General features: G+C 41.3%; 1 protein-coding gene across 6 annotated transcripts in view; it reads left to right on the forward strand.

Moving 5' to 3' along the window:
• LOC134292966 (uncharacterized) overlaps nucleotides 1-25,496 on the forward strand; it is a 30,477-nt gene extending 4,981 nt beyond the window's left edge. Inside the window, exons 1-4 of one of the 6 annotated variants that reach the window (XM_062958900.1) lie at nucleotides 11,284-14,432; nucleotides 15,562-15,748; nucleotides 18,693-18,879; nucleotides 19,922-25,496. In XM_062958900.1, coding sequence (XP_062814970.1) covers nucleotides 11,573-12,619 — 1,047 coding nt within the window. In that variant the 5' untranslated portion in view covers nucleotides 11,284-11,572 and the 3' untranslated portion in view covers nucleotides 12,620-14,432; nucleotides 15,562-15,748; nucleotides 18,693-18,879; nucleotides 19,922-25,496. Of the gene's footprint in view, nucleotides 1-261; nucleotides 6,491-11,283; nucleotides 14,433-15,561; nucleotides 15,749-17,366; nucleotides 17,563-18,692; nucleotides 18,880-19,921 lie in introns of those variants that run through there. The other 5 variants (XM_062958899.1, XR_010000048.1, XR_010000047.1 and 2 more) reach the window with 5 other exon arrangements.
• Nucleotides 25,497-27,020: the final 1,524 nt, after the last annotated feature.

Below are 27,020 nucleotides of genomic sequence, written 5' to 3' on the forward strand. Positions count from 1 at the left end.
AGTATTTGAATTATATTGTATTACATTATAATATTCTCAATATTATATTTATATTCAATATATTATATTATGATATATCATTGTCTATTATATTGTATATTATATACAATATACTATATATACACAATACATATTATATTATTAGCATAGCATGTTACGGGAGACAAGATGGGAACTGTCTTCCTGGCCTTGCAAAATAGAAAGAAGACAATGCCTGTTTTTTTTTTCTGAAAGCTTTCTTCCCACTCACTTTTCTCCCAGCGCTGAATTCAAGTCAAAGGGAAGAAAGGGAAGAAACAAAAGGTCGAAGAGACAGAAGACAGAAGATGCTTGAAGACACTCTCGCAAGGACACCGCCCGCCCCCCAAAAAGGTCATTGTCAGGGTAATGGGTGTCAGGCTAGGCATTTCATGTCTATCTTTGCAATAAAAAACAGGCTACCTGTGTGCTAGGCTTTTGCATGAATAACACGGTTCCCCTCGTGTGTGGCATCGAAGTTTCCCACTCGGGAACGGACGGGTCCTCCCTTTGTTCTAGGCAGATGATGGGGGTTTTCCTATACAAGCCGTAGGGGCCACAGCTTGGGGGGCAGCGGGGGGCCCGGCCCTGGCACCGCGGGGAGCAGCACACCTTACGGGCATTTTAAAAGCTCCCTTAAACTTAGACAGTGGCTAGCAATAAAAATATTAATACCTTAACTCACCTACTAACCCTACTAACACCATTCTAACTAGGGCAGGCTGGCCTTTTAAATAGGACTGTGTTTTGCCTGCTGGCAAGAACCAAGCTGGGAGGGAAGGGGGCCTCCTGGCCCCCCATAGAAGGGCTCCCCTAGAAGGACATTCAAAATGCCCGCAAGGTGTCCTGAGAGCAGCCCCTGGGGCCCTCAGTGTGCCCCCCACGGTGCCAGGGCTGGGCCCCCCGCTCTCCCCCAACCCATGACCCCTGCCGCCTGTATCTCGTCCGCCCAGGGCCAACGGACGCCCCCTCCCTCCCCGGGCGGAGCTTCGGCGCCACACACAAGGGGAGGCCAGCCGTGGCCGCCAGAACATGGCCAACCTGGTTTTGGACTGCAAACATAGGCATGTAGGGACCCCCTTTTATTTATGTGAGGCCACCCACCCAGGGGACCTGGTTAAAGGGGATCCTCTATTCTTAAAGTAAGGCCTATAGAGATCTCCTATCCAGAAACTAAGGCGGCTTGGCCTATAGAGATCTCCTTTTGTTAAACTAAGGTGGCCTGGCCTATAGAGATTTCTTGTTGTTAAACTAAGGTGGCCTGGCCTATAGAGATCTCTTGTTGTTAAACTAAGGTGGCCTGGCCTATAGAGATCTCTTGTTGTTAAACTAAGGTGGCCTGGCCTATAGAGATCTCTTGTTGTTAAACTAAGGTGGCCTGGCCTATAGAGATCTCTTGTTGTTAAACTAAGGTGGCCTGGCCTATAGAGATCTCTTGTTGTTAAACTAAGGTGGCCTGGCCTATAGAGATCTCTTGTTGTTAAACTAAGGTGGCCTGGCCTATAGAGATCTCTTGTTGTTAAACTAAGGTGGCCTGGCCTATAGAGATCTCTTGTTGTTAAACTAAGGCGGCTTGGCCTATAGAGATCTCTTGTTGTTAAACTAAGGTGGCCTGGCCTATAGAGATCTCTTGTTGTTAAACTAAGGCGGCCTGGCCTATAGAGATCTCTTGTTGTTAAACTAAGGCGGCTTGGCCTATAGAGATCTCTTGTTGTTAAACTAAGGTGGCCTGGCCTATAGAGATCTCTTGTTGTTAAACTAAGGTGGCCTGGCCTATAGAGATCTCTTGTTGTTAAACTAAGGTGGCCTGGCCTATAGAGATCTCCTATTCTTTAAGGTAACGCCAGGCGATGTGGAGATCCCTGGTTCTTTTAACCCTTAAGGCCAACCGTGGGGAGATCCCTGGTTCTTTTAACCCTTAAGGCCAACCGTGGGGAGATCCCTGGTTCTTTTAACCCTTAAGGCCAACCGTGGGGAGATCCCTGGTTCTTTTAACCCTTAAGGCCAACCGTGGGGAGATCCCTGGTTCTTTTAACCCTTAAGGCCAACCGTGGGGAGATCCCTGGTTCTTTTAACCCTTAAGGCCTGCCTGGGGAGATATCCTATTCTTTTTTCATGAAAAGTCGGGTATAGACCTTCTCTTTTCTCTCCCGTTTCATGTGCCTGGACTCCCGGAGGGCTCCTGCCGGACACCGTCTCCCATCGGCCGAGAGGGATCCTTCCTGTTTGGAAAGCATCTGCTACACAGGTAAAAAGAAGATTCCGGGAAGGAGATTCCTACAGCGGAGCCCTAAAGCCAGGTGAGACGTTCCTTCCAACCTCCACGGCTGCTTTGCACACACACACATGACACACACATGACACACACACACACGCATATACAGCTGGGGGCCCTCAGGGACTCTCCCCCCAATAGATCGGGGACTCCCACTCCGGCAATTGGCCATTGTAAATGCCTTGAAGCAGTTTGGGGCTTCCGGCCAAGCGCTCGCAAAGAGAACCCATTCAAGGTATACGTGGAGCCCCTTTTATTTATTATTTATTGACAGCATTTCTATTCCGCCCTTCTTTCTCACCCCAAAGGGGACTCAGGGCGGATCACATGACACATATAGGCAAACATTCAGTGCCTTTTAACATAGAACAAAGACAAACAAACATAAGCTCCGAGCGGGTCTCGAACTCATGACCTCCTGGTCAGAGTGATTCCTTGCAGTTATAATTGCAGCTGGCTTGCTCTCCCGCCTGCGCCACAGCCCGGGCCAACCTTGATAAAAAGGGCCTGGCACGTGGAAAACTCTATTTGTAAGGCAAACCCTCGTTAAAGGAGGTTTGCAATTAATTTAAAACCAGGCTTCTGAGGGACCCGCTGCGTTTAAAGCCAAACCTAGCAGGTGGGAACCTCTCTTGTTGGATAAAGGAGATCCCCTCTGGTTAACGTAAGGGGAGGGACCCTCCATTTTTAATAGGATGCCTGGCAGAATCTTAACCTCAATGCAGGCCTATGGGGTCCAGCCTTATTCTCAATGACTGCATAGCCAGGCATGAAGGGACCCCATATTATTAATTTGAAGCCTGGTAAAAAGAGATTTATGTATTTATTTATTTACTACATTTATACCCCGCCCTCTTTTCCCTTAAAGGGGACTCAGAGCGGCTTACAAGTTATATTTACATACACTATCTCATTAGCATAGCACAATATTAGCATTATATATTACTACATTGCACTATACCACTATATAGAAATATTGTTAGCAATATTACATTTAAAATATAATATGTAATTAATATTATTGTATCATTGTTAGTATTATATTGCTTTATTTATTTATTTATTTATTAGATTTATATGCTGCCCTTCTCACCCCGAAGGGGACTCAGAACGGCTTAAAAATTAAATTTACATACAATATTATATTATTAGCATAGTACAATACTGGCAATAAATTACTATATTGTACTATATCAATATATGGTAGTATTATTAGTAATATTACATGCAAAACATAATATATAATTAATATTATTATATTGTATTATTAGTATATCGTATTACAATATAATATTATGAATATATGTATATACAATATGTTGTAATTATTATATATTAAATTATATATATATATATATATATATACACACACAGTAGAGTCTCATTTATCCAACATAAACGGGCCAGCAGAATGTTGGATAAGCGAATATGTTGGATAATAAGGAGGGATTAAGGAAAAGCCTATTAAACATCAAATTAGTTTATGATTTTACAAATTAAGCACCAAATCATCATGTTATACAACAAATTTGACAGAAAAAGTAGTTCAATATGCAGTAATGCTATGTAGTAATTACTGTATTTATGAATTTAGTACCAAAAAATCATGATGTCTTGAAAACATTGTCTACAAAAATGCGTTGGATAATCCAGAATGTTGGATAAGCGAGTGTTGGATAAGTGAGACTCTACTGTATATAAAAATTAGAATAGCATGTTATTGGGGAGGAGCATCTTAATTATTAGATGTCAGTATTAGTCATTAGATGTTAATATTAGTTATTCATATTAGTATCAATATTACATTAATATACAATAGAGCAGGGGTCCCCAAACTAAGGCCCGTGTGCTGGATGCGGCCCATCGAAGCCATTTATCCGGCCCCCACAGCACAACCCTTATTATTATTATTATTATTATTATTATTATTATTATTATTATTATTAGCATTGAGGCTGGGTGGCCATCTGTCAGGGGTGCTTTGCTTGTGCTTTCGGTGCACAAAGGCAGAAAGGGATTGGACTCAATGGCCAACCCTTCCAACCCTCATTATTATTATTATTATTATTATTATTATTATTAATTATTATTATTGCTTGGTGGCCAACTATAGTCTGGCCCTGCAATGGTCTGGAGGATCGTGAACTGGCTCCCTGTTTAAAAGGTTTGTGGACCCCTGCAATAGAGTATATTATTATCCTAGCACAATGTTATTATGTTATATAGTAGTATGTATGTTAATATTATTTATTCATATTAGTATCAATATGACATTAATATACAATAGAGTGTATTATTATCCTAGCACAATATTCATATGTTATATAGTAGTATGTTGTTGCTAGGGGGAGGGGCCCCCCACTGATGGGGAGGGCCCCCCCACTGAGATCCCCTGTCATTAATGTTAGACCAGGCATTTAACGCCTACCTTTGCATTCAAGAGCAGGCTCCTAGGCCTTTGCATTCAAGAGCAGTGCGCTAGGCCTTTGCGCAAGGAACACCACCCACGGCTCCCCTTGTGCGTGGCGTTGAGGCCCCACTCGGTGACGGACAGGTCCTCCCTTTGCCCTGGGCAGGTCGTGGGGGGGGGGTCTCCCTGGATGTGCAGGGGGTCACGGCTGGGGGGAGAGCGGGGGCCCGGCCTTGGCACCCCCCTGGGGACCCGAGGGGCCGCTCTCAGCCCACGTCACGGGCATTTTAAAACGTCCCCGGGATATGTAGTAGCTCAGATTAATCCCTGCACTAACCGCTAACCCTACTAACCCAGTTCTAACCCGGGCAGGCTAGGCTTTTAAATAGGACTGTTTTTGCCTGTTGGCAAGAACCAAGTGGGAGGGGGCCTCCGGGCCTCCCGTGGGAAGAAGGGCTCCGGCCCCCCCGGCCCCCCGGCCCCTGCCCTGTGCTGGGAGCCCCCCGCCCGGGCCCCCAGAGGCCTCCCTGTGGTACCGGGCTTGGCCCCCGCTCTGCCCCCATCCGACGGCCTAGGAAAGCCCCCCACCATCCGCCCAGGGCCAACGGACGGCCCTCCCTCCCTCCCAGGGGCAGCCGCGTTCCTCACGCAAAGGTCTGGCGCACGGGAGCCTGTTTCTGAATGCAAACGTGGGGCCCAGGACCCCCCCCTTGTCTCCGTGCAGGGCCACCCCCCCAGGGACCCCCACAAATGCCTGGTGACAGGGGATCCTCTCCTCTTAGCAGGAGGAAAAGCCACGTGCGTAAAGCGGTGCCTTTGCTCCCGTCGTTCCCAAGAGCCCCCCAAAAGCGAGATGCTCCCCTGGGTTCAGCCCTCCTGACCCCTGTCTTCTCCCTTGTTCCATGTCTCCAAAATCCCCGAGGGAGGGGCTCCTCCTGGACAAGAGCCAAGGACGGACGGACGGACGGACGGACGGAGATCCCAGAGAGAGAGCGGAGAGCAGGACGCCTTGCCTTTTCCCAGCTGCTGAGGTCGACCCCTTTCCAACGAGGTCAGCTTTCAAGAAGAAAACTCTTCCCAAAAAAGTGTGTTCTGGTTATTATTCAAAGGCACAACGTTCAATATTTGACAGCATTAAACATCTAGATTACAGGACAGTTTATGTTACTGCATTTTATACACCTGACCTTGTTTTTACAAATAAAGTACCTGTATAATTTTTGCCTCTCTATATATATATTGTACTATGCTCAGACTCATTGTTCTGATATGCTGTTATATGGTTTAATTGTTTATATTGTTTATATTTTTAATGTATGACTGTTTATTACATGTGACATTGGGCTTGTTTCCCATGTGAGCCACCCCGAGTCCTCCTGGGGGAGATGGGAGCGGGAATATAAAAATAAAGTATTATTTTGTATTATTATTATTATTTATAATATTTATTATATATAATTTTCTTGCACCCCAAGTACCTCTGGCAAGTGCCAAAGAGTATTTAACTCTGCCTACATGGCACTAAAGTGTATTTATATGTTGATTGTTCCTATTGATTTTATGTTATGTTTTTTTTTGCTTTGTATAATAAGGCATTGAATTTTTTCCTTAATAATAATAGTTTTATGAATGTTTTAATGTCACTGAATTTTGAATTGAATTGAAATGTCATTGTAATTGTTTATATGTGTATTTTCTATTTGTAAGCCACCCTGAGTCTCCCCTTATTGGGTGAGAAGGTTTGGGAAGAAATACTGTCATAAATAAATAAATAAATATTCTGTGTCCAGGTTGGTTCATGGTTGACTTCTCTGGCAGGATGAGTCTGCAGGGCCTTTCCTGTCCCATGCAGCCGTGGGCAAGTCTACACAGGGACCACCAAGCCCAGCACTCTGCCCCGCAGCAAGCATGCAACAGAAAAGGCACTGCAGACACTCCTGCGCCTGCGCGGCCTGCTCCCGATTCGAGGGAACTTGGCCCGCCCACTACAGGCATCCCTTTATGCGCCTGCGCGGCCTGCTCCCTATGAGAGCGAACTTGGCCCCGCCCACTGCAGGCATCCCTTTATGCGCCTGTGCGGCCTGCTCCCTATGAGAGCGAACTTGGCCCCGCCCACTGCAGGCATCCCTTATGCGCCTGTGCGGCCTGCTCCCTATGCGAGCGAACCTGGCCCCGCCCACTGCAGGCATCCCTTTATGCGCCTGTGCGGCCTGCTCCCTAGGAGAGCGAACGTGGCCCCGCCCACGACAGGCATCCCTCTCCCTCCCTTCTGCGCCTGCGCGGCCTCCTCGGCGTCACCGGAAGCTCCGTCACAGGGCGGCAAGATGGCGGCCCGGCCCGGTCAGAGGCGTTCGGGGCGGCGTTTCCACGGTGACCCGGGTCCGTCGAGGCTTCGTCGCCAAGGCCCGGGAGGAGGAGGAAGGGCGCCGGGAGCGTGGCCTTCCAAACCGAGCCGGGGTTGGGCGTGAGGCCGCGCCTGCCTCCCTTCACTGCCCGGACGTTTGCAGGCCAAGGCGGGGAAGGAATCCCAGGCAGGAAAACCCCCTTGGCCTGCGCGCCCTCCCTGCCTGCCGGAGTTTGGGACTCTTCCCAACCCGTAGGCTGGCTGCTAGGCATTGTGGGAGTTGGAGTCCCAAGTTCGCCCAGGCCTCTTCTTTTTTATGTATTTTTATGTATTTCAATAAAAATGATTTAAAAAAAAGAAATGGAGGTGAGCACCAACCTCCAGAGTGTGAGTAGATCAATAGGTACCGCTCCAGCGGGAAGGTAACGGCGCTCCATGCCGTCGTGCCAGTGGCCACATGACCCTGGAGGTGTCTACGGACAACGCCGGCGCTTCGGCTTAGAAATTATTTCTACTAATAGGTTTGAGAAAGTAAAAAAGTAGACCAGAAGGAAGAAGGCGGGACCAGGAAGACACCTGTCCATCATGTCTCCTGTATCAATTTCACAATAGAATAATAGAGAATACTCATATTATACTATACTCATCATATACTGTATACACATATAATATTGATAATATTCCGATGTAATACAATAGAATAATAATAATAATACGGTATTATAATTATATATTTATATTACAGGTAATATTACTAATAATATATAATGCTTATATTGTGCTGTACTAATATTATAATGTATATACATATAATATTGATAATAATATTCTGATGTATTACAATATAATAATAATAATACGCTATTATAATTATATATTTTATGATATGTAATATTACTAATAATATTGCAATATAGTCCTATAGTACAAAATAATAATATATAATGCTTATATTGTGCTGTACTAATATAATGTATATACTTATAATATAATACTGATAATAATATTCCTATGTATTACAATATAATAATAATAATACACTATTATGATTGTATATACATATAATACTGATAATAATATTCCAATGCAATACAATTTAATAAAAATAATAATGCACTATTATAATTGTATATTTTTATTACATGTAATATGACTAATAATATTGCAATATAGTCATTTAGTACAAATAATAATATATAATGCTTGTATTGTGCTGTACTAATATTATAATATATATATATACTGATATTAATATTCTGATGTAATATAATGTAATAATAATAATAATACACTATTGTATATTTAAATTACATGTAATATTCCTAATAATATTGCAATATAGTCCTATAGTACAATATAATAATATATAATGCTTATATTGTGCTGTACTAATATTATAATGTATATACATATAATATTGATAATAATATTCCGATGCAATACAATTTAATAATAATAATACACTTTTATAATTGTATAATTTTATTACATGTAATATTACTAATAATATTGCAATATAGTACAATATAATAATATATAATGCTTATATTGTGCTGTACTAATATTATAATGTATATACATGTAATATAATACTGAGAATAATATTCCGATGTATTACAATATAATAATAATACCCTATTATAATTGTATATACATATAATACTGATAATAATATTCCAATGCAATACAATTTAATAATAATAATAATAATAATACACTATTATAATTGTATATTTTTATTACATGTAATATGACTAATAATATTGCAGTATAGTCCTATAGTACAATATAATAATATATAATGCTTGTTTTGTGCTGTACTAATATTATAATGTATATACATATAATACTGATAATAATATTCCAATGCAATACAATGTAATAATAATAATAATACACTATTGTATATTTATATTACATGTAATATGACTAATAATATTGCAATATAGTCATATAGTACAATATAATAATATATAATGCTTATATTGTGCTGTACTATTATAATGTATAAAATACTGATAATAATATTCCAATGTATTACTATATAATAATAATAATACGCTATTATAATTGTATATACATATAATACTGATAATAATATTCTGATGCAATACAATGCAATAATAATAATAATAATACACTATTTTATATTTATATTCCATGTAATGTTACTAATAATATTGCAATATAGTCGTATAGTACAATATAATAATATACAATGCTTATATTGTGCTGTACTAATATTATAATATATTGTATATACATATAATATTGATAATAATATTCCGATGTATTACAATATAATAATAATAATATGCTATTATAATTAAATATTTATATTACATGTAATGTTAGTAGTAATACTGCAACATAGTCATATAGTACAATACAATAATATATAATGCTTATATTGAGCTGTACTAATATTATAATATATTGTATATACATATATTATTGATAATAATATTCTGATGTAATATTTATTTATTTATTATTTAAACGTATATGCCATCACTCCCCTAGGGTTAATACAATGTAATAATAATAATAATAATAATAATAATAATACACTATTCCATGTAATATTCCATGTAATATGACTAATAATATTGCAATATAGTAATATAGTACAATATAATAATTTACAATGCTTATATTGTGCTGTACTAATATTATAATATACATATAATATTGATAATATTCCAATGTATTACAATATAATAATAATACACTATTATAATGATATAAGGCACCAGCACTCTTGGGCGGAGGGCGTGACAGGTCTTGCAAACCTCTCACTCCCAAGATTATTATTATTAATATTAATATTATTTAAGATTACCCTGGATCAAAGAAATATCAATTAATATTACATTAAGTCCTAATGGCTTTTCTGTCTGTCGCCCTCCTGTGGACAGAAGAAGATTGCACTTGCCTTGAAACTCTGATTCTTTGCTCTCTGCTGCCATCCAATGGTCAGATAGAAAAGTGCAGCACAAAGGCGCCTTCAACGCTCGAGGCTGCACTTCCGCCTCTGACCATTGGATGGCAGCAGAGAGCGAAGACTCAGAATCCCAAGGCAAGTGCAATATTCTTCTGTCCACAGGAGGGCGACAAAGAGAAAAGACATTAGGAATCCCATTGATAGATCATTGAGCCATTTGGGAAATATAATTACATGACAATAGTAATACTACTAATAATAACATCCTGGGAGTTAGGGTTTTGCAAGGTCTTTCCCGTCTTCTGCCCAGGAGTGCCGGTGCCTTGTCAAACTACAACTCCCACCATCCTAGACAAACTCTACAACAGCTCAATGCCATTGGAGCCTAGGAGATATAACCCCCCCTTGCTTAGTTTTCCAATAAGAATAACATAATAACAACAAAACTTTATTTCTAGACCGCCCTCTCTCCTCCAGAGGATGTACATATAATTCACTATAATTGTATATTTTTATTATATGAAATATTACTAATAATATTGCAATATAGTCGTATAATATAACTCGCTGTACCCGGCCACGCGTTGCTGTGGCGTAGTCCTTAGTGGGGTTTTCTTCGTGGCATAAAGAGGATTCCCCGTAGGTAGGAAGCAGCCAGGCTTTGATGCTGCAAGGGTATTCAAGTTGGCCAACAATGGAGTCCCCTAGGTATGAAGCAGCCAGGCTTTGATGCTGCAAGGCTATTCAAGTTGGCCGACAATGGAGTCCCCTAGGTATGAAGCAGCCAGGCTTTGATGCTGCAAGGCTATTCAATGGGATTCAAGTTGGCCGACAATGGAGTCCCCTAGGTATGAAGCAGCCAGGCTTCGATGCTGCAAGGCTATTCAATGGGATTCAAGTTGGCCGACAATGGAGTCCCCTAGGTATGAAGCAGCCAGGCTTTGATGCTGCAAGGCTATTCAATGGGATTCAAGTTGGCCGACAATGGAGTCCCCTAGGTATGAAGCAGCCAGGCTTCGATGCTGCAAGGCTATTCAATGGGATTCAACTTGGCCGACAATGGAGTCCCCTAGGTATGAAGCAGCCAGGCTTTGATGCTGCAAGGCTATTCAATGGGAATTCAAGTTGGCCGACAATGGAGTCCCCTAGGTATGAAGCAGCCAGGCTTTGATGCTGCAAGGCTATTCAATGGGATTCAAGTTGGCCGACAATGGAGTCCCCTAGGTATGAAGCAGCCAGGCTTTGATGCTGCAAGGCTATTCAATGGGATTCAAGTTGGCCGACAATGGAGTCCCCTAGGTATGAAGCAGCCAGGCTTTGATGCTGCAAGGCTATTCAATGGGAATCAAGTTGGCCGACAATGGAGTCCCCTAGGTATGAAGCAGCCAGGCTTTGATGCTGCAAGGCTATTCAAGTTGGCCGACAATGGAGTCCCCTAGGTATGAAGCAGCCAGGCTTTGATGCTGCAAGGCTATTCAATGGGATTCAAGTTGGCCGACAATGGAGTCCCCTAGGTATGAAGCAGCCAGGCTTTGATGCTGCAAGGCTATTCAAGTTGGCCGACAATGGAGTCCCCTAGGTATGAAGCAGCCAGGCTTTGATGCTGCAAGGCTATTCAATGGGATTCAAGTTGGCCGACAATGGAGTCCCCTAGGTATGAAGCAGCCAGGCTTTGATGCTGCAAGGCTATTCAATGGGATTCAAGTTGGCCGACAATGGAGTCCCCTAGGTATGAAGCAGCCAGGCTTTGATGCTGCAAGGCTATTCAATGGCCAGGAATCCGCTGTGTGTGTTTGTCTCCATCCAGTGGTGAAAGGCGCGCATTGCGGGCGGAGAGAAAATGAATGGGAAGAAGCCGCTGTGTGTGTTTGTCTCCATCCAGTGGTGAAAGGCGCGCATTGCAGGCGGAGAGAAAATGAATGGGAAGAAGCCGCTGTGTGTGTTTGTCTCCATCCAGTGGTGAAAGGCGCGCATTGCAGGCGGAGAGAAAATGAATGGGAAGAAGCCGCTGTGTGTGTTTGTCTCCATCCAGTGGTGAAAGGCGCGCATTGCAGGCGGAGAGAAAATGAATGGGAAGAAGCCGCTGTGTGTGTTTGTCTCCATCCAGTGGTGAAAGGCGCGCATTGCAGGCGGAGAGAAAATGAATGGGAAGAAGCCGCTGTGTGTGTTTGTCTCCATCCAGTGGTGAAAGGCGCGCATTGCAGGCGGAGAGAAAATGAATGGGAAGAAGCCGCTGTGTGTGTTTGTCTCCATCCAGTGGTGAAAGGCGCGCATTGCAGGCGGAGAGAAAATGAATGGGAAGAAGCCGCTGTGTGTGTTTGTCTCCATCCAGTGGTGAAAGGCGCGCATTGCAGGCGGAGAGAAAATGAATGGGAAGAAGCCGCTGTGTGTGTTTGTCTCCATCCAGTGGTGAAAGGCGCGCATTGCAGGCGGAGAGAAAATGAATGGGAAGAAGCCGCTGTGTGTGTTTGTCTCCATCCAGTGGTGAAAGGCGCGCATTGCAGGCGGACTGGAAAATTCCCCGCATTGCCGTCAATGGAGACGGAGGAGGAGGATGAGGAGGAGGAGGATGAGGACGAAGGCCTCTCCATGGAATATTCTTCAAATACCCTATATACCCGGATATAAGCCGACCCGAATATAAACCGAGGCATCTAATTTTACCACAAAAAAAACCCTGGGAAATCATTGACTCCAGTATAAGCCGAGGGTGGGAAATTTCAGAAATAAAAATAGATACCAATAAAATTACATTGTGGGTGAAACGTCAGGAGAGAATGCTTCTGGAAACCAATTATTATTACTTAGATTGTACTATATTAATCATATACCACAATGTCTATAATACACCACGAGTATATTATATTATTAGTATTATGTCACATTTTAGTGCTAAATCATAAGTTGCATAAGAGATGTGGGCGAAACGTCAGGAGAGAATGCTTCTGGGAAACCAATTATTATTTCTTACATTGTACTATATTAATCATATACCACAATGTCTATAATACACCCCTAGTATGTTATATTATTAGTATTATGTCACATTTTAGTGCTAAATCAAAAGTTGCATAAGAGATGTGGGCGAAACGTCAGGAGAGAATGCTTCTGGGAAACCAATTATTTTTTCTTAGATTGTACTATATTAATCATATACCACAATGTCTATAATACACCCCTAGTATGTTATATTATTAGTATTATGTCACATTTTAGTGCTAAATCAAAAGTTGCATAAGAGATGTGGGCGAAACGTCAGGAGAGAATGCTTCTGGGAAACCAATTATTTTTTCTTAGATTGTACTATATTAATCATATACCACAATGTCTATAATACACCACGAGTATATTATATTATTAGTATTATGTCACATTTTAGTGCTAAATCAAAAGTTGCATAAGAGATGTGGGCGAAACGTCAGGAGAGAATGCTTCTGGGAAACCAATTATTATTTCTTAGATTGTACTATATTAATCATATACCACAATGTCTATAATACACCCCTAGTATGTTATATTATTAGTATTATGTCACATTTTAGTGCTAAATCAAAAGTTGCATAAGAGATGTGGGCGAAACGTCAGGAGAGAATGCTTCTGGGAAACCAATTATTTTTTCTTAGATTGTACTATATTAATCATATACCACAATGTCTATAATACACCACGAGTATATTATATTATTAGTATTATGTCACATTTTAGTGCTAAATCATAAGTTGCATAAGAGATGTGGGCGAAACGTCAGGAGAGAATGCTTCTGGGAAACCAATTATGATTTCTTAGATTGTACTATATTAATAATATACCACAATATCTATAATACACCACTAGTATGTTATATTATTAGTATTATGTCACATACCAGTGCTAAATCATAAGTTGCATAAGAGATGTGGGTGAAACGTCAGGAGAGAATGCTTCTGGGAAACCAATTATTTTTTCTTAGATTGTACTATATTAATCATATACCACAATGTCTATAATACACCACGAGTATATTATATTATTAGTATTATGTCACATTTTAGTGCTAAATCATAAGTTGCATAAGAGATGTGGGTGAAACGTCAGGAGAGAATGCTTCTGGGAAACCAATTATTATTTCTTACATTGTACTATATTAATCATATACCACAATGTCTATAATACACCACGAGTATATTATATTATTAGTATTATGTCACATTTTAGTGCTAAATCATAAGTTGCATAAGAGATGTGGGCGAAACGTCAGGAGAGAATGCTTCTGGGAAACCAATTATTATTTCTTAGATTGTACTATATTAATCATATACCATGGTTCAGCCTCCTTTCTTGGGGATTCATCTGGAAAGAGTTGAAAGAGGAGAGAGACGCCTTTCCTTTGGGGAGTCACTTTTACCTCAGGAAAGGCTTTTCTTCCCGTCCAGAGGACCCTCTCTCTCCCACTCGATTTTAGGTTGGTTTCCTTGTTGTTTTGGGGGTTCTTTCATTCCCTCAGGAATCCCCTCAAAAGTGAAATACAAAGAGGAGGAAAGGCCTGCTTTATTATATTACTCTGGTCTTAAATTTTCAAAAACGGCCTCAAATAGCACCAGGTCTTTCTCCAGATAAAGGTGGATAAAGGCTTTGTGAAACAGAAAGAAGGAAACTATTTCGTTGATTAAGACTTCCATGAGGTTTTGCCTCAGAAATCACCTCGTCACAAAGCCTTTCTCTAGGAAGAGAGAAGATACAGTTGGAAACAATGTTCACTGAAATATTTACAAAATCATTAAAATATTGACAAACATAATCAAAAAATATTTGCAGAAACATTTGCTCAAAATAAGCAAAGTATTTTGGGAAAAATATTCATAAAAATATTCACAAACGTATTCAGAAAAAAACAATCATGGAAACATTCACAAACATTGAAATAAAATATTCACCCAAAAAAATCATACAAATATTTGCGGAAATATTTGCCAAAAATAAGCAAAATATTCAGAAAAAAATATTCACAAATACAGTAGAGTCTCACTTATCCAACACTCGCTTATCCAACGTTCTGGATTATCCAACGCATTTTTGTAGTCAATGTTTTCAATAAATCCTGATATTTAGGTGCTAAATTCGTAAATACAGTAATTACTACATAGTATTACTGCATATTGAACGACTTTCTGTCAAATTTGTTGTATAACATAATGTTTTGGTGCTTAATTTGTAAAATCATAAACTAATTTAATGTTTAATAGGCTTTTCCTTAATCTCTCCTTATTATCCAACGTATTCACTTATCCAACGTTCTGTCGGCCCGTTTACGTTGGATAAGCGGGACTCTACTGTAATACCTGCTTTATTGATGAATAGTTTATTATTCTATCACCTCAAAAATGACAAAACTTTTGTCCAGAGAAAGACAAAGAACAACATTTTTGGAAATTTACACCATTTGATTTATTTCCCGCCTTAAGACCCATAAAGGGCCATAAAGAGCCAGGTGGCTTTACTCTGAGCCATAAGTTTTACCTCAGAATATGTTTTTTCTGTCATCTGGAGAACTTCTTTTCACTTTATTCATGTATGTTTCCTTATTATTTCAGAAATTTCTTTATCGAACCTTTACCTCAGAAAAACCTTGTGAAATAGAAAGAAGAAAATGCCAATTTTATTTATTAAGAGATTGTCACCTCAGACTTTACCTCAGAAATGGCCAAGCCTTGTGAAACGGAAGGGAGAAACAAAGGCAAAACTTTTGAAAATTAGCACAGCTTTTTCTGAAGGGACCAGGTGAATATTGTTGCATTTTATTTATTATAATCTGAAATAATAATTGGTTTCCAGAAGCATTCTCTCCTGACGTTTCGCCCACATCTATGGCAAGAAACCATAGATTGCTGGTGAAGTTTTTATATACAGTAGAGTCTCACTTATCCAACATAAACGGGCCGACGGAATGTTGGATAAGCGAATATGTTGGATAATAAGGAGGGATTAAGGAAAAGCCTATTAAACATCAAAATAGGTTATGATTTTACAAATTAAGCCCCAAAACATCATGTTTTACAACAAATTTGACAGAAAAAGTACAGTAGAGTCTCACTTATCCAACACAAACGGGCCGACAGAACGTTGGATAAGCGAATATGTTGGATAATAAGGAGGGATTAAGGAAAAGCCTATTAAACATCAAAATAGGTTATGATTTTACAAATTAAGCACCAAAACATCATGTTTTACAACAAATTTGACAGAAAAAGTACAGTAGAGTCTCACTTATCCAACACAAACGGGCCGACAGAACGTTGGATAAGCGAATATGTTGGATAATAAGGAGGGATTAAGGAAAAGCCTATTAAACATCAAAATAGGTTATGATTTTACAAATTAAGCCCCAAAACATCACGTTTTACAACAAATTTGACAGAAAAAGTACAGTAGAGTCTCACTTATCCAACACAAACGGGCCGACGGAACGTTGGATAAGCGAATATGTTGGATAATGAGGAGGGATTAAGGAAAAGCCTATTAAACATCAAAATAGGTTATGATTTTACAAATTAAGCCCCAAAGCATCATGTTTTACAACAAATTTGACAGAAAAAGTACAGTAGAGTCTCACTTATCCAACATAAACGGGCCGACGGAACGTTGGATAAGCGAATATGTTGGATAATGAGGAGGGATTAAGGAAAAGCCTATTAAACATCAGAATAGGTTATGATTTTACAAATTAAGCCCCAAAACATCATGTTTTACAACAAATTTGACAGAAAAAGTACAGTAGAGTCTCACTTATCCAACATAAACGGGCCGACGGAACGTTGGATAAGCGAATATGTTGGATAATGAGGAGGGATTAAGGAAAAGCCTATTAAACATCAGAATAGGTTATGATTTTACAAATGAAGCCCCAAAGCATCATGTTTTACAACAAATTTGACAGAAAAAGTACAGTAGAGTCTCACTTATCCAACATAAACGGGCCGACGGAACGTTGGATAAGCGAATATGTTGGATAATGAGGAGGGATTAAGGAAAAGCCTATTAAACATCAGAATAGGTTATGATTTTACAAATTAAGCCCCAAAGCATCACGTTTTACAACAAATTTGACAGAAAAAGCAGTTCAATACGCAGTAATGTTATGTTGTCATTACTTTATGAATTTAGCACCAAAATATCACGATATATTGAAAACGTTGACTATAAAAATGTGTTGGATAATCCTGAACGTTGGATAAGTGAGACTACTGTATCTATTTTAGATGACAACGGAGTGCGCATGCGTCGAGCCGCTCCCTGCTTTCCCGCCCAAATGGGCGAAGCCCTCTCTGAGCCTGTGACGTGCGGGAGAATCGTCCAATCGGGCGGCGGCAGAGGGAGGAGGGGTGGGACCATGGCCGAAAAGGCGGCCGTGGTGGAGGCGGGGCTTCTTCTTGGCGCCTCAGCCGTGAATTTACCTCAGGAAACGGGGCCTCGTTTGGCGCCCAGTTGAAGAGTTTCAAGAGGAGAGAGACGCCTTTCCTTTGGGGAGTCACTTTTACCTCAGGAAAGGCTTTTCTTCCCGTCCAGAGGACCCTCTCTCTCCCACTCGGTTTTAGGTTGGTTTCCTTGTTGTTTTGGGGGTTCTTTCATTCCCTCAGGAATCCCCTCAAAAGTGAAATACAAAGAGGAGGAAAGGCCTGCTTTATTATATTACTCTGGTCTTAAATTTTCAAAAACGGCCTCAAATAGCACCAGGTCTTTCTCCAGATAAAGGTGGATAAAGGCTTTGTGAAACAGAAAGAAGGAAACTATTTCGTTGATTAAGACTTCCATGAGGTTTTGCCTCCGAAATCACCTCGTCACAAAGCCTTTCTCTAGTAAGAGAGAAGATACAGTTGGAAACAATGTTCACTGAAATATTTACAAAATCATTAAAGTATTGACAAACATAATCATAAAAAATATTTGCAGAAACATTTGCCCAAAATAAGCAAAGTATTTGGGGAAAAATATTCATAAAAATATTCACAAACGTATTCAGAAAAAAAACAATCATGGAAACATTCACAAACATTGAAATAAAATATTCACCCAAAAAATCATACAAATATTTGTGGAAACATTTGCCAAAAATAAGCAAAATACTCAGAAAAAATATTCACAAATACAGTAGAGTCTCACTTATCCAACACTCGCTTATCCAACGTTCTGGATTATCCAACGCATTTTTGTAGTCCATGTTTTCAATAAATCCTGATATTTAGGTGCTAAATTCGTAAATACAGTAATTACTACATAGTATTACTGCATATTGAACGACTTTCTGTCAAATTTGTTGTATAACATTAAGGTTTGGTGCTTAATTTGTAAAATCATAAACTAATTTAATGTTTAATAGGCTTTTCCTTAATCTCTCCTTATTATCCAACATATTCGCTTATCCAACGTTCTGTCGGCCCGTTTACGTTGGATAAGCGGGACTCTACTGTAATGCCTGCTTTATTGATGAATAGTTTATTATTCTATCACCTCAAAAATGACAAAACTTTTGTCCAGAGAAAGACAAAGAACAACATTTTTGGAAATTTACACCATTTGATTTATTTCCAGCCTTAAGACCCACAAAGGGCCATAAAGAGCCAGGTGGCTTTACTCTGAGCCATAAGTTTTACCTCAGAATATGTTTTTTCTGTCATCTGGAGAACTTCTTTTCACTTTATTCATGTACGTTTCCTTATTATTTCAGAAATTTCTTTATCGAACCTTTACCTCAGAAAAGCCTTGTGAAATAGAAAGAAGAAAATGCCAATTTTATTTATTAAGAGATTGTCACCTCAGACTTTACCTCAGAAATGGCCAAGCCTTGTGAAACGGAAGGGAGAAACAAAGGCAAAACTTTTGAAAATTAGCACAGCTTTTTCTGAAGGGACCAGGTGAATATTGTTGCATTTTATTTATTATAATCTGAAATAATAATTGGTTTCCAGAAGCATTCTCTCCTGACGTTTCGCCCACATCTATGGCAGGAAACCATAGATTGCTGGTGAAGTTTTTATATATCTGCCAAATGTCCAGGGTGGGAGAAAGAACTCTTGTCTGTTGGAGGCCAATGTGAATGCTGCTATTGGCCACCTTGATTAGCATTGAATGGCCTGCAGTTTCAAGGCCTGGCTGCTTCCTGCCTGGGGGAATCCTGTGTTTGGAGGTGTTAGCTGGCCCTGCTTTTTGAGGTGGCAGCCCAGAAACTCACAACAACCCAGTGATTCCGGCCATGAAAGCCTTTGACAACACATGGCAACATTTTTGAAAATTCACACAGCTTTCCAGAGGAAATGAGTAGAATAATAATTGCATTTTTTTTACCAATCTGATTTATTTCCAGCCTTAAGACCCATAACATGCTATGCTGAAAATTATATATATATATATATATATATATATATATATATATATATATATAATTTTGTATATAATGGACAATATAATATATTATAATCTAATGAATATACATATAATATTGATAGTAATATTGTAATGTAATACAATTTAATAATAAAACAATGATATTGATTATATATTATATATATTATATATAATTATATATGTACATACAAAGTATTATATTAGCATACACAATAATAGCATTATATATTACTATATTGTACTATACCATCATACTGTAATATTATTAGAAATATTACATGTAATATATAAAATAATTAATATTATATTTCATTAGTATTTGAATTATATTGTATTACATTATAATATTCTCAATATTATATTTATATTCAATATATTATATTATGATATATCATTGTCTATTATATTGTATATTATATACAATATACTATATATACACAATACATATTATATTATTAGCATAGCATGTTACGGGAGACAAGATGGGAACTGTCTTCCTGGCCTTGCAAAATAGAAAGAAGACAATGCCTGTTTTTTTTTTTTTTCTGAAAGCTTTCTTCCCACTCACTCTTCTCCCAGCGCTGAATTCAAGTCAAAGGGAAGAAAGGGAAGAAACAAAAGGTCGAAGAGACAGAAGACAGAAGATGCTTGAAGACACTCTCGCAAGGACACCGCCCGCCCCCCAAAAAAGGTCATTGTCAGGGTAATGGGTGTCAGGCTAGGCATTTAATGTCTATCTTTGCAATAAAAAACAGGCTACCTGTGTGCTAGGCTTTTGCATGAATAACACGGTTCCCCTCGTGTGTGGCATCGAAGGTTCCCACTCGGGAACGGACGGGTCCTCCCTTTGTTCTAGGCAGATGATGGGGGTTTTCCTATACAAGCCGTAGGGGCCACAGCTTGGGGGGCAGCGGGGGGCCCGGCCCTGGCACCGCGGGGAGCAGCACACCTTACGGGCATTTTAAAAGCTCCCTTAAACTTAGACAGTGGCTAGCAATAAAAATATTAATACCTTAACTCACCTACTAACCCTACTAACACCATTCTAACTAGGGCAGGCTGGCCTTTTAAATAGGACTGTGTTTTGCCTGCTGGCAAGAACCAAGCTGGGAGGGAAGGGGGCCTCCTGGCCCCCCATAGAAGGGCTCCCCTAGAAGGACATTCAAAATGCCCGCAAGGTGTCCTGAGAGCAGCCCCTGGGGCCCTCAGTGTGCCCCCCACGGTGCCAGGGCTGGGCCCCCCGCTCTCCCCCAACCCATGACCCCTGCCGCCTGTATCTCGTCCGCCCAGGGCCAACGGACGCCCCCTCCCTCCCCGGGCGGAGCTTCGGCGCCACACACAAGGGGAGGCCAGCCGTGGCCGCCAGAACATGGCCAACCTGGTTTTGGACTGCAAACATAGGCATGTAGGGACCCCCTTTTATTTATGTAAGGCCACCCACCCAGGGGACCTGGTTAAAGGGGATCCTCTATTCTTAAAGTAAGGCCTATAGAGATCTCCTATCCAGAAACTAAGGCGGCCTGGCCTATAGAGATCCCCTTTTGTTAAACTAAGGTGGCCTGGCCTATAGAGATCTCTTGTTGTTAAACTAAGGTGGCCTGGCCTATAGAGATCTCCTATTCTTTAAGGTAACGCCAGGCGATGTGGAGATCCCTGGTTCTTTTAACCCTTAAGGCCAACCGTGGGGAGATCCCTGGTTCTTTTAACCCTTAAGGCCAACCGTGGGGAGATCCCTGGTTCTTTTAACCCTTAAGGCCTGCCTGGGGAGATATCCTATTCTTTTTTCATGAAAAGTCGGGTATAGACCTTCTCTTTTCTCTCCCGTTTCATGTGCCTGGACTCCCGGAGGGCTCCTGCCGGACACCGTCTCCCATCGGCCGAGAGGGATCCTTCCTGTTTGGAAAGCATCTGCTACACAGGTAAAAAGAAGATTCCGGGAAGGAGATTCCTACAGCGGAGCCCTAAAGCCAGGTGAGACGTTCCTTCCAACCTCCACGGCTGCTTTGCACACACACACATGACACACACATGACACACACACACACGCATATACAGCTGGGGGCCCTCAGGGACTCTCCCCCCAATAGATCGGGGACTCCCACTCCGGCAATTGGCCATTGGAAATGCCTTGAAGCAGTTTGGGGCTTCCGGCCAAGCGCTCGCAAAGAGAACCCATTCAAGGTATACGTGGAGCCCCTTTTATTTATTATTTATTGACAGCATTTCTATTCCGCCCTTCTTTCTCACCCCAAAGGGGACTCAGGGCGGATCACATGACACATATAGGCAAACATTCAGTGCCTTTTAACATAGAACAAAGACAAACAAACATAAGCTCCGAGCGGGTCTCGAACTCATGACCTCCTGGTCAGAGTGATTCATTGCAGTTATAATTGCAGCTGGCTTCCTCTCCCGCCTGCGCCACAGCCCGGGCCAACCTTGATAAAAAGGGCCTGGCACGTGGAAAACTCTATTTGTAAGGCAAACCCTCGTTAAAGGAGGTTTGCAATTAATTTAAAACCAGGCTTCTGAGGGACCCGCTGCGTTTAAAGCCAAACCTAGCAGGTGGGAACCTCTCTTGTTGGATAAAGGAGATCCCCTCTGGTTAACGTAAGGGGAGGGACCCTCCATTTTTAATAGGATGCCTGGCAGAATCTTAACCTCAATGCAGGCCTATGGGGTCCAGCCTTATTCTCAATGACTGCATAGCCAGGCATGAAGGGACCCCATATTATTAATTTGAAGCCTGGTAAAAAGAGATTTATGTATTTATTTATTTACTACATTTATACCCCGCCCTCTTTTCCCTTAAAGGGGACTCAGAGCGGCTTACAAGTTATATTTACATACACTATCTCATTAGCATAGCACAATATTAGCATTATATATTACTACATTGCACTATACCACTATATAGAAATATTGTTAGCAATATTACATTTAAAATATAATATGTAATTAATATTATTGTATCATTGTTAGTATTATATTGCTTAATTTATTTATTTATTTATTTATTAGATTTATATGCTGCCCTTCTCACCCCGAAGGGGACTCAGAACGGCTTAAAAATTAAATTTACATACAATATTATATTATTAGCATAGTACAATACTGGCAATAAATTACTATATTGTACTATATCAATATATGGTAGTATTATTAGTAATATTACATGCAAAATATAATATATAATTAATATTATTATATTGTATTATTAGTATATCGTATTACAATATAATATTATGAATATATGTATATACAATATGTTGTAATTATTATATATTAAATTTTATATATATATATATATACACACACACACACAGTAGAGTCTCATTTATCCAACATAAACGGGCCAGCAGAATGTTGGATAAGCGAATATGTTGGATAATAAGGAGGGATTAAGGAAAAGCCTATTAAACATCAAATTAGTTTATGATTTTACAAATTAAGCACCAAATCATCATGTTATACAACAAATTTCACAAAAAAAGTAGTTCAATATGCAGTAATGCTATGTAGTAATTACTGTATTTATGAATTTAGTACCAAAATATCATGATGTCTTGAAAACATTGTCTACAAAAATGCGTTGGATAAGCGAGTGTTGGATAAGTGAGACTCTACTGTATATAAAAATTAGAATAGCATGTTATTAGGGGAGGAGCATCTTAATTATTAGATGTCAGTATTAGTCATTAGATGTTAATATTAGTTATTCATATTAGTATCAATATTACATTAATATACAATAGAGCAGGGGTCCCCAAACTAAGGCCCGTGTGCGGGATGCGGCCCATCGAAGCCATTTATCCGGCCCCCACAGCACAACCCTTATTATTATTATTATTATTATTATTATTATTATTATTATTATTATTATTAGCATTGAGGCTGGGTGGCCATCTGTCAGGGGTGCTTTGCTTGTGCTTTCGGTGCACAAAGGCAGAAAGGGATTGGACTCAATGGCCAACCCTTCCAACCCTCATAATTATTATTATTATTAATTATTATTATTGCTTGGTGGCCAACTATAGTCTGGCCCTGCAATGGTCTGAAGGATCGTGAACTGGCTCCCTGTTTAAAAGGTTTGGGGACCCCTGCAATAGAGTATATTATTATCCTAGCACAATGTTATTATGTTATATAGTAGTATGTATGTTAATATTATTTATTCATATTAGTATCAATATGACATTAATATACAATAGAGTATATTATTATCCTAGCACAATATTCATATGTTCTATAGTAGTATGTTGTTGCTAGGGGGAGGGGGCCCCCACTGATGGGGAGGGCCCCCCCACTGAGATCCCCTGTCATTAATGTTAGACCAGGCATTTAACGCCTACCTTTGCATTCAAGAGCAGGCTCCTAGGCCTTTGCATTCAAGAGCAGTGCGCTAGGCCTTTGCGCAAGGAACACCACCCACGGCTCCCCTTGTGCGTGGCGTTGAGGCCCCACTCGGTGACGGACGGGTCCTCCCTTTGCCCTGGGCAGGTCGTGGGGGGGGGTCTCCCTGGATGTGCAGGGGGTCACGGCTGGGGGGAGAGCGGGGGCCCGGCCTTGGCACCCCCCTGGGGACCCGAGGGGCCGCTCTCAGCCCACGTCACGGGCATTTTAAAACGTCCCCGGGATGTAGTAGCTCAGATTAATCCCTGCACTAACCGCTAACCCTACTAACCCAGTTCTAACCCGGGCAGGCTAGGCTTTTAAATAGGACTGTTTTTGCCTGTTGGCAAGAACCAAGTGGGAGGGGGCCTCCGGGCCTCCCGTGGGAAGAAGGGCTCCGGCCCCCCCGGCCCCCCGGCCCCTGCCCTGTGCTGGGAGCCCCCCGCCCGGGCCCCCAGAGGCCTCCCTGTGGTACCGGGCTTGGCCCCCATCCGCTCTGCCCCCATCCGACGGCCTAGGAAAGCCCCCCACCATCCGCCCAGGGCCAACGGACGGCCCTCCCTCCCTCCCAGGGGCAGCCGCGTTCCTCACGCAAAGGTCTGGCGCACGGGAGCCTGTTTCTGAATGCAAACGTGGGGCCCAGGACCCCCCCCTTGTCTCCGTGCAGGGCCACCCCCCCAGGGACCCCCACAAATGCCTGGTGACAGGGGATCCTCTCCTCTTAGCAGGAGGAAAAGCCACGTGCGTAAAGCGGTGCCTTTGCTCCCGTCGTTCCCAAGAGCCCCCCAAAAGCGAGATGCTCCCCTGGGTTCAGCCCTCCTGACCCCTGTCTTCTCCCTTGTTCCATGTCTCCAAAATCCCCGAGGGAGGGGCTCCTCCTGGACAAGAGCCAAGGACGGACGGACGGACGGACGGACGGATGGAGATCCCAGAGAGAGAGCGGAGAGCAGGACGCCTTGCCTTTTCCCAGCTGCTGAGGTCGACCCCTTTCCAACGAGGTCAGCTTTCAAGAAGAAAACTCTTCCCAAAAAAGTGTGTTCTGGTTATTATTCAAAGGCACAACGTTCAATATTTGACAGCATTAAACATCTAGATTACAGGACAGTTTATGTTACTGCATTTTATACACCTGACCTTGTTTTTACAAATAAAGTACCTGTATAATTTTTGCCTCTATATATATATATATTGTACTATGCTCAGACTCATTGTTCTGATATGCTGTTATATGGTTTAATTGTTTATATTGTTTATATTTTTAATGTATGACTGTTTATTACATGTGACATTGGGCTTGTTTCCCATGTGAGCCACCCCGAGTCCTCCTGGGGGAGATGGGAGCGGGAATATAAAAATAAAGTATTATTTTGTATTATTATTATTATTTATAATATTTATTATATATAATTTTCTTGCACCCCAAGTACCTCTGGCAAGTGCCAGAGTATTTAACTCTGCCTACATGGCACTAAAGTGTATTTATATGTTGATTGTTCCTATTGATTTTATGTTATGTTTTTTTTTTGCTTTGTATAATAAGGCATTGAATTTTTGCCTTAATAATAATAGTTTTATGAATGTTTTAATGTCACTGAATTTTGAATTGAATTGAAATGTCATTGTAATTGTTTATATGTGTATTTTCTATTTGTAAGCCACCCTGAGTCTCCCCTTATTGGGTGAGAAGGTTTGGGAAGAAATACTGTCATAAATAAATAAATAAATATTCTGTGTCCAGGTTGGTTCATGGTTGACTTCTCTGGCAGGATGAGTCTGCAGGGCCTTTCCTGTCCCATGCAGCCGTGGGCAAGTCTACACAGGGACCACCAAGCCCAGCACTCTGCCCCGCAGCAAGCATGCAACAGAAAAGGCACTGCAGACACTCCTGCGCCTGCGCGGCCTGCTCCCGATTCGAGGGAACTTGGCCCGCCCACTACAGGCATCCCTTTATGCGCCTGCGCGGCCTGCTCCCTATGCGAGCGAACTTGGCCCCGCCCACTGCAGGCATCCCTTTATGCGCCTGTGCGGCCTGCTCCGTATGAGAGCGAACCTGGCCCCGCCCACTGCAGGCATCCCTTTATGCGCCTGTGCGGCCTGCTCCCTATGCGAGCGAACCTGGCCCCGCCCACTGCAGGCATCCCTTTATGCGCCTGTGCGGCCTGCTCCCTATGAGAGCGAACGTGGCCCCGCCCACGACAGGCATCCCTCTCCCTCCCTTCTGCGCCTGCGCGGCCTCCTCGGCGTCACCGGAAGCTCCGTCACAGGGCGGCAAGATGGCGGCCCGGCCCGGTCAGAGGCGTTCGGGGCGGCGTTTCCACGGTGACCCGGGTCCGTCGAGGCTTCGTCGCCAAGGCCCGGGAGGAGGAGGAAGGGCGCCGGGAGCGTGGCCTTCCAAACCGAGCCGGGGTTGGGCGTGAGGCCGCGCCTGCCTCCCTTCACTGCCCGGACGTTTGCAGGCCAAGGCGGGGAAGGAATCCCAGGCAGGAAAACCCCCTTGGCCTGCGCGCCCTCCCTGCCTGCCGGAGTTTGGGACTCTTCCCAACCCGTAGGCTGGCTGCTAGGCATTGTGGGAGTTGGAGTCCCAAGTTCGCCCAGGCCTCTTCTTTTTTATGTATTTTTATGTATTTCAATAAAAATGATTTAAAAAAAATAAATGGAGGTGAGCACCAACCTCCAGAGTGTGAGTAGATCAATAGGTACCGCTCCAGCGGGAAGGTAACGGCGCTCCATGCCGTCGTGCCAGTGGCCACATGACCCTGGAGGTGTCTACGGACAACGCCGGCGCTTCGGCTTAGAAATTATTTCTACTAATAGGTTTGAGAAAGTAAAAAAGTAGACCAGAAGGAAGAAGGCGGGACCAGGAAGACACCTGTCCATCATGTCTCCTGTATCAATTTCACAATAGAATAATAGAGAATACTCATATTATACTATACTCATCATATACTGTATACACATATAATATTGATAATATTCCGATGTAATACAATAGAATAATAATAATAATACGGTATTATAATTATATATTTATATTACAGGTAATATTACTAATAATATATAATGCTTATATTGTGCTGTACTAATATTATAATGTATATACATATAATATTGATAATAATATTCTGATGTATTACAATATAATAATAATAATACGCTATTATAATTATATATTTTATGACATGTAATATTACTAATAATATTGCAATATAGTCCTATAGTACAAAATAATAATATATAATGCTTATATTGTGCTGTACTA

Source organism: Anolis carolinensis, unplaced genomic scaffold (genome assembly GCF_035594765.1).
Source record: "Anolis carolinensis isolate JA03-04 unplaced genomic scaffold, rAnoCar3.1.pri scaffold_7, whole genome shotgun sequence".
Classification (NCBI taxonomy): domain Eukaryota; kingdom Metazoa; phylum Chordata; class Lepidosauria; order Squamata; family Dactyloidae; genus Anolis; species Anolis carolinensis.